The 14092-nt window shown below is 43.4% G+C and overlaps 1 protein-coding gene across 1 annotated transcript in view; it reads right to left on the bottom strand.

Annotated features, from left to right (window-relative positions):
* The window catches only part of COG5 (component of oligomeric golgi complex 5), a gene marked incomplete at both ends in the record, with an annotated part of 182010 nt that continues 167918 nt past the window's right edge, over positions 1–14092 (bottom strand). Inside the window, 4 exons of the mRNA XM_079542014.1 lie at positions 1–115; positions 8083–8162; positions 8694–8820; positions 9319–9395. Coding sequence (XP_079398140.1) covers positions 1–115; positions 8083–8162; positions 8694–8820; positions 9319–9395 — 399 coding nt within the window. The remainder of the gene's footprint in view (positions 116–8082; positions 8163–8693; positions 8821–9318; positions 9396–14092) is intronic.

Below are 14092 nucleotides of genomic sequence, written 5' to 3'. Positions count from 1 at the left end.
TCACTGGAGGGCCGACATGGCTTTCTGCAGCAGCTGAACCATTATGGGATAGACGGGAGCAAACTCCTTTCCTTCTCGTGCTCTGACTGACTGAACATAGGCTTCCAGTGCACCTCTAAGGAAAAAAAAAACACCAAAGCTGTTAAAGCAATAAAACTGTGTGCAAAGCACTGTAAGTTCCAGATCCAAAAATCGAAATTAATCAAAACCATTCCCTGCTACGGAATTTTCCTTAAATGATTTCCCATATCTTTGTGGATGGAAGCGGAGAACAAAGCCTGCAAAGCTCTACAGAATTGTTCCACGCTCTTTTCTCTTTTCCTGCATGTTTTGAGGAGTGAACAAGTTAACATTTGAATAATCAGCAGCACATGTTGCAGATGGCTTGAAATGACAGCTCTGACGCACAGACACAGGCACAGTGCTGTACTGGTAACCTTTAGAAAGGGAAAGAATAGACTCCAGCTGCTGCACACACTGAGAGCACAACTTCCACAATGAAAGTGGGGCACCGGCGGATGGCTGAGCTGCCCTCAGGTGCTCTCCTGGCTCGGGCTGCTGAAATGCTGTCCTGTGGGAGATGCTGCTCTGTGCCAGAGACAAACTGCATCTATGCGCTCATACATCTTCACTGTGTTTTTCTCACATGCTGTTGTAGAATGTCACACCTGTGTGGATTACACAAATAGAGAACTTCCATGCTAAAAGTGGCAATTGTGATGGCATACTTGTCTGTGCGCAGCTTGACTTGACTTGCTCTGAAAGTAGAGGGTCTCCTTTTACCTAATGGTGCTATTAAGTAGCAGTGTTCAATTATGCATCTGTATGACAAAGACTGTAATGTGAAGTTCAGCTGTGACACACTTTTCCATGAAATAGGCCAGGCCGGTTTCATGGATATTCAAACACACAGCATCAAATTTAGTTCATTTTTCCTTCCCATTATCCCTCCCATTTCTTCATAAAATACAACGAATTGGGTGAGGGTCCTTCTGAAAGTCTTTGTTCATCCTGCATTCCATGGTGCTGTTTACAGCAAAATGGTGACACTGAGGAGAAAACCACAGATAACCAACAGACCAGGCACCTGGTGCCCCCCCAGCAGTGCTCATACAGAGGTCATCGCAGAGCATTCCTGTGGTACCCCAGCTCCGTTCCGCACAGCTGCAGCTCTGGCTGCTCGTGCCCCAGCAGGAGAGCTGAGCTCTGGGTTGCTGACTGGGGAAGTGGTCCTGAATGTGTGTGTGCTGGAGGTGCTGCAGCCTGGGGTGCCCCCACCTCACTGCCGGGCAGCGACTCGTGAGCCTCCCGGCCGGAGCACACAGACACACACAGCTGCAGTCAAACTTTCCAGGCGCATCACACTGCAGAGCTCAAGGCTGATGTGGCAGGAAGGAGCTGCAAGCAGCTCTCCTGCTGAGCACAGGGTGGGAACGAAGCAAGCACTGCACAGTGCCCACTGCAGCCCTAGGTGCAGCAGACCTGCACGCGCTTGAGAGTTCTTCAATTTCAGTAACAGTTCTTCACCAATGAGACAGTGCTGAGTGCTCCACACCTGGTTCCAACACATCCTAAAGAGTCCCTTTGCTTTTTTTTTTTTTTTTTTTTTTTTTTGGCATATCAAGAAGCAGCAAGAGAAAAGTTATGCCTCTTCACAAGCAGAATGGCAGGGACTGAATATTTGATCTAGATAATAATTGTAATAGATATTACATATTGTATTGTATATTGTAAATATTGTAATAGATAATAATTGTAATAGATAATTGTAATAGAGCTGCCTTTCTGCACTTGGTCAGCTCCCTGAAAGCTTTCATCCTGCTTTTCCCTCTGAGAGTATCACAGAGCCTACAGGGATGGAAGCAGCAGTTACAGGATTGCTTGCTGCCCTCAACTCTCAGGGGCAGCTCACCTTGCTCCCATCACCAACGCTGACTGCAGTGACAGGCCATGTCCCCAGGTAAGCTTTAAATCCCATGAGAAGGCAAGACAGGGGAAGAGAGAGCGGCTCAGCGTGTTTCTTAGTCCTGCAGGTGCATGGTGGCAATGGACACATGCAGAGCACATGGTGAGCACTAAACAGAGGAGGGAGGTGCACGCAGGGATGGCTCACGGATGCTGTCAAGATGAAGAGAGATGCTTCACACTCCGATGTGTATCACATTTCCACTCAGGTCAGCACTGCAGTGCTCAGAGCAGCAGTAAGCGTTAAACACATTGGATTTTAGTCACCTTCTACAAAGAACTGTCCCCTATATACAGTTAAGAAATGCCTGTAACAGTTTTCTTGCTGTAGTTGTCAATCATTCGTCTGCAGAATCCTTCTCCCCTCCCACTCACAAGTGCCCCTCTGTCTTTTCCTCTATGCAGTCTTCAAAGTTTGTTGGTTTCAAATAGTTTTTAAGTCATCAAAAGCCACAAATAGAAAAAAACATATTGACCTGCTTAACTTAGAACGCTCCGACACCTCCTGGTGAAGTCGTGTGTTGGCTCATTACCCAGATGGTAACACTGCTATCCCTTCCCAACATTATCTCCTTGCTAGAAAAAAACCTTGCAAAAGATGACGGAGATAAGCAGATACTTCAGATGAAAGGGAGAGGCAGCTCTACCCTAAAAGCAGCGCCCAAAGACATTCCACATCAACCCTTGATAGTCCTTACCCAGAGCGTTATTCCTACCAGATCAAACAAGAGGGAATGAGATTAAGGCCACCCTAAGTGCCCAATGGCAGCGCCAAAGTCCTGCCGGTGCGCCTCCCGGCTGCTGTTATCTTTCTTCTCTCTCTCGTCTCAAGACAATCAGATCTAACAGGCAAACTCCGACACTGGCAGGTGCTGTCCCTGCCTGCTGTCCTGTAGGCAGTCAGGCCTCGGGCCTGCCCAGAGCCTCCTCCTTCCCCAGCAGACAAACAGCCAACAGAAGCAGCTCTGTGTCAGCTCCCTCCTTGTGCTTTCTCTTTCACAGCTTCATTTCAAAGCAACAAAGTCAGACTTCGTCAGTTTCACCAGCCCAGAAACACCACAACTGTTTTCCGCTCAAGAGACAAACAATAATTACCGCTCCATCAACACCACAGGGTGAACTCTCAGGCATTTTAGTAAAACACACTTTGCACAGCTTTCCGTTAAATAATGAAAATAAAACCTTCTCAGTACCATAACATTAAACGCATTCACTCCTTCCCATGTCCCACGTTCCCATTTAAATGCCCTGAAGTCAACAGTTGAAGTGCAATTCAGAATCAGCAGTTTTATATGGAACTAAAACAGAAGCCAAGTTCTCCCCAGACAGCAGAACCTCTCTTAATGGCCCAACTCAAGCCAAAGGTGTGCTGTGTCAAACTCTGACTTCACACCAAATTCAATATTTACATCAGGCTTCCTTGCCTGTCCTCAGCCCAGTCCAAGGAGCCCAGTGAGTAGCAGGGAGGCAGCTTTGGAAGCGTGAGGGAGGAAGGGGTTGGGAGAGGTCACAAAGCACAAATGGTCATAAAGCAGATGTTATTTCAGAAGTACATTCTGGATGGAAGTTTTGTTTCTCTGAAGACAGGTATCTAACTTAAGAGTGGGACATTGGGTCTACGACATGCAGCAACACAAACAGTGCAGGAGCTGCTCAGGGCAAAGCAATGCTTTGTTGGAGCTCACAGATGGAGCTTAGGCTGGCTGAAATGGAAAACCCCTCACAACGTGTTTCACTGAAGCTGCTGAAGTGCCCACGTGACTGCATCTCATTCTGGCAACAAACGCATTTAATAGCAGTGCTACCATCTGAAATGTGTATTTTATGATACTATTTTTGTAAGCTTGACTGGTCCTAGCTCAAAGAAGCTTTTGTAAATTATTCTGGCAGCAAAGAATGCAATTCAGATGCCATCACTGTACTATTAAAGTCCTCTATTAGAAAAGGTACACTTGCTCCTGTAGAGGACACTGTAAAAACACCAATGCATAATAATGGAAAAATCAAAAGCATCGGGGGTGAAAACAGTAACACCCAGTCTGCAGCACAGAGATCACAGCTGTTGTCATATAGAAGATGTAATTTATAGTTATATTACTGATGTTTAAGAAGATGGAAGAAACCCTGTTTATGTAATATACAAAACATACTCTCAAAGGGATTAGACTAAATAATGCCCTATATTCAGCATCTTCCAGTCTAATAAAGGACATAAAACCTGTTCAGCAATCTGTTTCTATTTTCAAAGACAAGCTATGGTACACATTACAAATACTGTTTGTAAAAGAGAGCTATGGAAAGAGGGTTGGTGGGATGTTCTGCATACATTAATGCTTCATTAAAAATGCCATAAGAAGTAAGAAAAAAAATCTAAGATACCCTCCCACATACGGAAAAGGATTTTAAAGCACTTATTAAATTACTTCACTTGCTTGAGCAAAAACATGAGCTTTCTTGGAAATCAGGACAAGCTGATTATATAAGACCCAGATAGTTCTTTTTTTAAAACGGTATTTCAACCCAAGAAGATGTGTATCTAACTGCAAAAAGAAAAAAAAAAAAGTGTGTGATTTGGGCTATGGTTGTGAAGGTGAACTTAGAGTAATTCTAAATGATATATATTAATTCATTAATTTTGTATGATACTGTGAACACCAGTACTGCAACTGGGCTCTGACTCAGGTGAACGGGCCGATGGCGATGGGAAGCTCAGGGGGCTGTGCCCAGCTCCATGCCTGGCCTCAGGCAGCTGGTGGGGCAGCTGGAGGGCAGCGGGGTCAGATGTGGCGTGGTCCTTTGTTAGGAGCTGCTGGCATAGCTTCAAGTCATAGGGGAAAGTAGAAAATGTGCAAGAGCGTGCCTGTCCAACAGCAGAGCTGTTTAATCCGTACTGGGAGAGGTACTGTAAACCCTAATAAAATCTCCAACAGCATCACTTGTAGCACAAGTGACATCTCCTTTTTATTTAAAATTACCTAATGAAGTGCTTGGTGCATCTGGGCTTGGGCAAACCAGAACAGCTGGCATCAAGCATGTTCATGGACGAGAGGTGCTGGCAGGGACATGCACAGGCATCAGCCCTTTGGGAGATAAGCTCCTCGCTGTGCTCAGTAATGGGAGGAGGGAAGTCTGAGAAAGAAGTGTTCACCCCAGGGGGACCCTGTCCTTCAGGCTGGCTCAAACCCTGCCAAGTGGAACAGTAAGGTTTCCTTTATGGGAGATAGGCTGGATTTTCAAACTTAATAAAATTAAAAACAAAAAGAAACAAAGAAAAGGTGCCCTGGCTGCTTACAGAAGGGCTCCTCCCACACAGCTCCAGCCACATAGCAGGGCCATCTCAGCCAAGCTTACATGTCCTAGGGCAGCTGTCGGCCTGACAGCCCCCTGGTTCATGCCAACGCACCCTTCGTGGAACAGAGAAAATGCAGCTTTCAGGGCACGATGCAGCTGACCTATTTTAGGTGCCTGCTTCAGGATGAGATGAATCAGCCCCAGCAGTGCCTGCTCCTCTCTGTAAAGGGAGTATAGCTAATGCACCTCCGGCCAGGTAAATCCCACCCTTTATGCTGAATACAAGCAGAAATAAATGCATAAAAACAGTCCAAATGCTCAGAATTCATAGTACTAACATTGTGAACATTGTGCTGCATAGGAAGCATTTAAGATCCAGTGCTGAAGAAAAACTGCAATTAGCTTTAATATAAAGCTGTAAAGATTCTGATCACACGTGTGAATTAATATCTAAGAAGCAAGTCCCCAGAGTAATTGCACAGTTGTTATAAATTGAAGTTGCAGGAAATTACCATTTGCAAGGCTGCACCGAATGCAAAGATAATTTCTTGAAGTAGGCCAGAGATCCGAAGGCCCAAGATGCACAAGGTCCAATTAGCACAGCCCAACTGCAGCACGAAGGCTTGCAGAGATACAAGACCTGACAAATGAGCAAGCCGCCTGCAGTTCAGCTCAGGCTCATACACACAAAGGAGGCGCAGAGGACAAAGGACAGAACAGCGGGCTCAGAAAGCTTCAAATACTGTATTAAGGAAAATACAGTATGAGCGGAACAGATGGCCGCGCAAGCTCTGGTTTGCTTGCCTGTCTTCTGCAGGGATCAGCAGCCTACCAGAAGTGACTATCATGACAAGAGATGGTCAAAGGGTGATGCACATGGCAATGCACAAACAAGTTAGCAGAGTGCGCCCAGCAGAATCATGTCCTTCACTCCCCGGCCTCGCTGTGCTCTGCACAACCCTGATGCATGGGGCTACAGGGGCAGCTCTTCCCGCAGGGAAGGGATGTGCTCAGCAAATCACAGCTCGGCAAAAGGCTGTCTGCTGGAGGTGGCACTGGAGACGGACAGAAAAGCAACCAGCAGGGACAAACAGCCGTCTGTAGGGAAAAACCCCTGGAATGCCACCAGCGGTGTTAGGAAGAGCAGGTCTCCACTGCTGCTCCTCCGTGCCCTGTGAGAGAGGACATTCAGGCAAAGCCCAAGTGCTGCACAGTACGATGCACAGGGACCAGCCTGACTGTAAAATGTTCAAGTGATAAACTCACAGCAGCATGTTTGTAGGGTTGTGAAATTTAAGTACTTTTATAGTTGTACTCATGCAAAATGAATATGAGTTCTGAGCTGAAAAGGCTGTTTGCCAGCAGTAAGAGTTGGTCCAAGGGAAGATACACTCTCCACCTAAAATACACTTCTCCCAACCATATTAACAACTTCGTGGTCAGAGCAACTTATCAGTATCTGGACGTGACCACCAGAAGCCTGTTAACCGAATCAGTCTGAACAAAGTTTAATCATAAGCAAAGACAATAATGTGTTGTAGTTTAAGGATGGCATTCTCAAATTTGTGCACAGAAATGAACAGTTTAGCCAGTACTATCAAGACAAAGACTACAGTAAAACTAATCACTGCTAAGTTACACATACAGCTGTGTACCTACTATCAGTGCTGTATCTCTTATTCATTTCTTATAATTCAAGATGCCATGACTAGAGATTCAAGAAACCTAGTTTTGTAGCTAAACTAGACTAATGACATGTATGATTTTCAATATATACTGTTTTAATACACATACGAAGAAGCATATCTGCACTTTAATATTTTGGAAATAAATCCTATTATCATCTCCTGGTGATCAGTAAGTATTTCCTCAGTTGGTCCAAGCACTACACTGGACTACACTGTGCTATCAGCTTCAAGAACAATAAATATTTATAGCAGACTCCTCTTGATTGTGTATTCTAAATCCTGCTTTAAAAGTGCAGATTTTCTCAAGTACAACCACCGTTGGCTGGAGCTGGAGTCAGCTTACACAGTTTCAGCAAAAGCTGGCCACCTCCATGCACAGAAATGACGGAGTTGGCTTCCGGTTCGAGTCTGGCACAGATCTACGTGACAGCCTCTCCTGAGCCACTCAGGTGAGTATCAGTGAGATTGGGCCAGGGCACTGGGAAGATGGCTGGATAAGCGGGGCCTTTAGGAGACAAATGATCATCCAAGCTTGAATCCAGTGGATTTATGCACTAGTTCTGTGATGTTCATACAGCAGTTTGTTTTGAAAAACAAACTTTTCCTAACATTTCAAAACACAAAATAGGATTCATCTATAAAGTTAACTACCATAGGAAGATTTCATAAAATCTGACGTAATTTATCACTTCCTGAAGATCCTCAGTTGATTTGAAGAATAACACTGTAAGGGTTACAAACAAGAGTCTTCCATTTTAATATTCCTATCTCCATTTTCATTGTCTAAGCATGAAACACTTCTCTATGGCAGGATGGCTGCAGCCTTGACTTTTTAATGGTTGAGAGTTCTGCTAAAATACAGTGTTAATCTGAACCATCACTGTGTGTGGTTTCCTTCTTTTCCAAGAAGATAATGTGCTCATTCCAAAGGCACTGGAGGATTTGGATACGGCAGAGGAAGGTGTTCAGTTTACACATTCTCCCATTTTGCAACTCACCCTGTGAGTGGGGAGAGGATAACAGTAATTATTATGTCTCCTACAGCACACTTCTCTACTTTTTGTGACAAGATCTGGTGTCCCGATAACTTATTGTCCAATTGTCTTACATTTTCAGAAGAAATAAATATGATTTTTACCGTATGAGTGCAAGCCTGTCTTTCTCAGAAGGATGATCATCGAGCCACTGAGAGTAGCGGGCAATGGACCACTCAGCCCTCTGATACAGGGGAACAAAAAGACACACCAATTACACATAAATGTGGAAAAGGACATACACGCTAACTGCAGAAACAAAGATAAAATAAGTGAAGTCAGTAAAAGGCACTGTTAACACTGCAGTGATGCAGAATTAGTTAAGAAATCGGAGACTATTTAACAGAAATAGCTCAATGCATTATTTTGAAAGCATAGAGGTATCTTCCACATCAGCTGTGCACCCAGTCCTGGCAGTGAACTGAATCTAGATTTCTTACTGCAACTTGCAGCGTACAATAGGACCTTCCTTTTCTTCTATGAGATGACAGAATACTAAAGAATTAAGAGACTATTCAAAATCAGATTATCATCTTCCTACTGTTAATGAAAATATGAAATCAATGACCATAACAGCTTTGTCACAATGAAAACAAAGTCAATAAGTCTCATAAAATGCAAGCTTGAATATTTTTAACTAAAATAGCCAAGGCAAACAGAAATATTTGTTCCTCCTCAGGACATCTAGAAAACAAAGACGGGTTAATCTCATTACCTGGAAGGGTGATTTTAACTCTGGCGGTGCTCTTGTAAATAAGAACTGAAGAATAATGCTGAATGGAATAACCTCTCCCAGGGCTGGGCTGCTGGCAATATGCTCACTGGTCTGGAACAGCAGTGGTCTGGAAAAATGCAACAATATACTTGTGAAAGGAAGGAAAGTCTTGTCTTATGTACTAGAACAATACCTTTGTAGTGGCGATATTGTCACAGGATAAAATCACCTTATTTTTTTCCAGTGGTCTGTATCTCAGGTTTTCAACAAAAGGTTCAGATTGTAAAAAATGTACCGAAGTTGCCTATTTTAATTAAACAGTACAGAACTGCAAATTTTATATATCAGTGGAAAGATGTAAGGCAACTGCAGAACTCACTATCATAAAGAAGCAGCACTGAAAGCAACACAAGCACCATTTGGCCATGATTTACATGACAATGACTTTTAAATCATAGTCATACTCCGCATAAAATTTACAAGAACTTTAATCTATTTCTAATTTGCTTGTGGGTGTTGCCAAAAAAGCCCTCAGTTCAATCAGAACTAACAAAAGGTAATAAATTAGTTTTGAAATACAGTTTGATCACAGAACCAACTGCAGGCTGCTGTGCCCACAACTCACCTGAATGACCTCAGCTGCCTGTAAGATTTGCCTAGGTCAGAGACTCGGCGGCAGAGCGGTGCTACTGCTAACTCCATCTGTAAACACAAGGATTTGAATTTGAATTAGACTATCCCAAAGTATCAAGCTCAGTATTTCAGTGGTCTGCCTTTAAATAATAACCCAGACTTGCAGGCCAACTCATCAGTTTCTCACCGGTGGCTGCCTTTGGGACAAGAAGCTGTTCTTTCATATTGCAGTGCCTAAGCCAAATCTTCTGCTCATCCTTGGCAACACAGCAAGCAGCACACAAACAATAGCTATAGATAAAAACAGGACATGCTCTTGTGAGCTTCCCGCAGCTGAAGCTTTGTTTGTCTGAGCTCATGTGGACAGTGATGAGTTTCCTGATGAACCACTTCCATTAAGAGCCCCAAAATTCTGATGTCAGAGTGGGAAGAAAGGAAATCTGGGCAGGTTTCTGCAAACCACTACAAATGCAGTAGAAATGCACACATACAAGGGCTGCTCCAAAAGTAATGCCTGCTATTTTATTTTATTGGCCCATGACAGCAGAGGTGGATGTTGGTGGTACGGCAATAGGGGCTGAACCTTCCCACCAATATCCCATTACATTTTGTTGCTGAGTGACAGATGGCAGCAGAGGGACAGTCTGACAGAATGGGGTCTGACATGGAAGTGTGGATGAAACAAAGCTGTGGAATCGAATTCCTCTACACAGAAGAAACTGTCCCCACTGACATTCACTGACACTTGCTGGATGTTTATGGAGACCAACCAGTGGATGCGAGCACAGTGAGGTGGTGGGTGGTGCATCTCAGCAGGCGACAGCAATGGGAAAGACAAACCACTTTCTGAACAGCCGTGCAAATTTTTCTGAGCGTGGCATATAGGCTCCTGTTTATTGCTGGCAAAAATGCACAGCTAACAGTGGTGACTATATTGGAAAACAGTGTTTGGTAGTTGAGGATTTGCTCTATCAAATAGTGTTATCGTGCTCTTGGTATCTGTTGAAGTTTGCATGGCAATAAATAGGAGGCATTACTTTCAGAGCAACCTACATATTTCAGCTGGAAACCTTTTCCTTAGGTGAAGGAAAAGATTTAGGTAGTTTATTCATGAATGCTCAGCCCTAAATGCAAGGACACAAAACCTATATCAACTTGAAGGCAGCAGGGACCTACTACCATGGACTCACAGACAAAAGTGCATCCATAACAGCATTATTTCTTACTCAACTGTCCACTCTCTGTTCTGAGAATCCATCTTTAAAAACAAGCAATTTTTAAACTCTAGTTTTTAAGCAATATGCAGTTCACTTGTCTTTACAAACAAGAGCCAGATTCTGCTTAGGTTCTTACATCATTCACATGAAACTAAATTCCCATCACAAAACCATCATTATCACTGAAGACACAGAAGTGAGAAAACAATTTCACCTCCAGATCCCAGACTGAACTCTTCAGTGCCATTACCTGGCAAAATTTTGGTTAACATGTACAATAATACAAACACCACCACTAAAAAAATGAAACATTGGGAAAATCCAGACGGGGATTAAGACTTTTATTTGCATACCTGAAGTGTCAGTCAACAGAGGGATGCAAATTTTATTCTTTGTGTAGATCTTTTAAAATCCCCAATTTAGAAAATTATTCAAACTGATTTCCAAGTAATGCATAATCACAACGCTTCAAAGGATCAGAAATGAAAACCACCATACAATAGCCTCCCATTTAAGTAACATTGCTGAACTTGCTCCAAAGCACTTGTGATAATACGGTATTTACAATGAAGCCTTCAATACTGCTGCTTTTCCCAGTTTTCATTTTCTCAGCTGGAACACCAGCTCCCAAGAAGCACCTGACTGCACTGCTGGGGTTCCTTGTCACTGTCAGCTTAAACAAAGACAATATGGGAAACTCTGTTGCCTCAGTTCTTCTAAAACTAGAAGAAATTTTATTAGCAGTTAATGCTAGTCAAGACCACATCCTGCAAGCAGTGGCCTGCAATCCACCTTCAACAGCAGCACATCACTTAAAAAATACATGGCATACCTTCCATTGATGCCCAGGAACAAGATACAAAGCTGGAACACAGGAGGTGCCATCAGAAACTGAGGAAAAACTACGGTGCTGTGTGAGTGGCTGAGCACTGGCACAGCTATCTGGAGGCTGCGGATCTCCTCCTTGGAGATCTACAGAAACTGCCTGGCTGTGTCCCTGGGCACCCTGCTCTGGGTGTCCCTGCTGGCACAGGGGCTGGGCAGAGGAACACAGAGGGCACTGCCAGCCTCAGCCACTCTGAGATTCTGTGTGCATAATGGGAGTCCCCTCAACTGGTTCTCAACATCTGTAAATTAGCTTCATCGTCAGTGGAGAGAAACAATCACTTCTGCTGTGGGAAACCCTGAGGGAAATATCTGAATTAGGTCAGGTGTGTCATGTTGTAGGACTACTCAGTAGGTGACACTCCACCAGACAAATGTGGGAGACTCAGAGCGCCCCAGCTTGCCATCTACGCTTCCTCTACACACATGGAGAGGGAGAACCTCAGAAAGGTGATGGGTAAAGCTCTCGCAGCACAAAGCTGCTCCCTGGGCCAAGAGGCTTTGTAGTACATGCGTCACGTTCAGCATGCCATGGGATGCCAATATCATCCTGCTCAGGAGGAATTCTCAGCTGCAGTGCCTTGTTCTGAATTTGCTGGCACAAGTGAGCAATGCTGAGCACGCGCAGGTTCACCCTTAGGATTTCTGCAGGGAGGAGTGCAAACTCTATATGGTGATGAAGATTAACACAAGGTCAGCCAGTTGCTTCCACACTTCTGTGCATGTATGGGAGCCAAGAAGCTTCCATTCTGCTGCATGGGACAAGCAGCAAGCAGCCCAGAAGAGCTTATAAGTAGGATTTGCTGCATAATGATACAAGATCCCAGCAGACCCTGGAAAACAAATGGCAGCTCTGATTTCTTCAGCTTCTTTTCAAGCAACAGCACTGACATCCTGTAGGAGCTGGTGTCCCTGAGCTGGTGGGAGCCATGGGCTCATAGCTGGGAAGAACTGGGGAGAAAAATCATTCTTTAAGGTGCTTTGGAGAATTTGAGAATAGGCGACAAAAAGCCATTCTGACTTGTGGAGACAGAATGCATGGATTAAACTGTACCCATGAGGAGGAAGATCCCTGCAGAGCAAAATATAATTCTGCTTGGTAAGTCTTAAATGGTTGTTTCTCTCCTGAAACACAAAATGATGTAATGAGACATAAGTGAAATTTTCTACAGCTTAACCAACTCCTTATTAAAACAAATTTAAATGATTTCTCTTGAATACACTTAGCAGCTTCCATAAATCAGCACTTTTAGTCTTAAATGCTGAAGAATAAGATTTTCTTTGGAAAATTCTGTTAATTCATCTTCAACCTTTATTCATGGTAGGAAATTATTAGAATTGGTAGAGCTAGATAAATTTAATGGCAGCAGATGGTTGTTTCATGAAGCACTAGTTGCCAAAGGGAAAAAAAACTGTTTTTAAGCTTTGCAGCACACTATACCATCTCAAACTGACTCACAAAGAGTGGGAATGAGTGAAAACTAATGTGGTAAAAATGTACATAAACCACAGAAACTCATTTTTGTCTTTTTTGTTAGGCTTTTTTTTTTTTTTTTTTTTTTTTTTTTTTTTTTTTTTTTTTTTTTTTTTTTTTTTTTTTTTTACCTTACAACACTAGTCTGCTATGCCTTATAAGCTGATCTCTCCAATAAAAACTATACCTCACATAATAACCAAGATTGTTTTTTCCCCTCTTGCTTTTAGCTATTTGTCTGAGTCCAATGACTTGATGAGATGCCACAGCATTTTGCCTCTTCTGCAATCCCCTCTGCAGGCCCTCTGCATGGCTTCTGTGTCCCTGTGAGCACCCTGTGGGCAGGCACCACTCTCCAGGAGTGGCTTCCTGGGAGGACATACTCAGCTAGGAACAGCTGCTGTTTTTAAAGAGCTGGATTTGGGCAGAGGATCGAGTGCACATCACTTCAGTTTTGCTACCCATCATCACCTGAAGCTGTATCAGCTGTCAATTCATGCACTGTGGTTCTGCTGTAACAGCTTTTGCTATGAGATACAGCTGTAGCTTCCAAAGCATTCTGGTGAGCTTTAGCAGGTTGGATGATGCTTCTGGCTGCCTGAAAGCCACTATTTGTACAATGTGTGCAAGGCCTTTTGTAAATTTTTGAGTTTTACAAACATATGGACAAGTAGCATATTTTCTTTTCCAAATTTCTCTTCCGAGATAGCAGATCTGAAAATTCTTGTCTTCATTAAATCTACTGAGAAATCAGGCATCCAAGACATAATGTGCAACCTCAACTAATGTGAGATAAACATTACCACAGGATCTCAGGATCTGCTGAAAGAGATGCAATAGGAAGCATAAGTGCACACTGAAAAGGGAGAGTTAGAATGGAAGAAGGCCTAACGACTCTCTCCTTTCCTCTAACTTCATTCCAAATCCATTGCTTTGCCATGATATATTCATGTACTTTGCTGCTCTTCACAGAACGCAATGATAGACGCCTGCCCAACTTTTATACAAAACATATTCCTCTTCTCAATGATTCTTGCTCTCTAAGCCTAAAAAAGCTGAATTAGCTTTTCTTCTCAGATGACACTGCCATAGCCCATGGCTAGCTGGTCAATTATCTGTTGAACTATTCACTGGCTAGCCATATTGTACAAAATCCATCACATGGCTGGCTTTGCTAATTGCATTATGTT

This window comes from Tetrao urogallus (assembly GCF_951394365.1).
Source record: "Tetrao urogallus genome assembly, chromosome: 1".
NCBI classification, from domain to species: domain Eukaryota; kingdom Metazoa; phylum Chordata; class Aves; order Galliformes; family Phasianidae; genus Tetrao; species Tetrao urogallus.
This window is presented reverse-complemented; position numbering and strand designations above follow the sequence as displayed.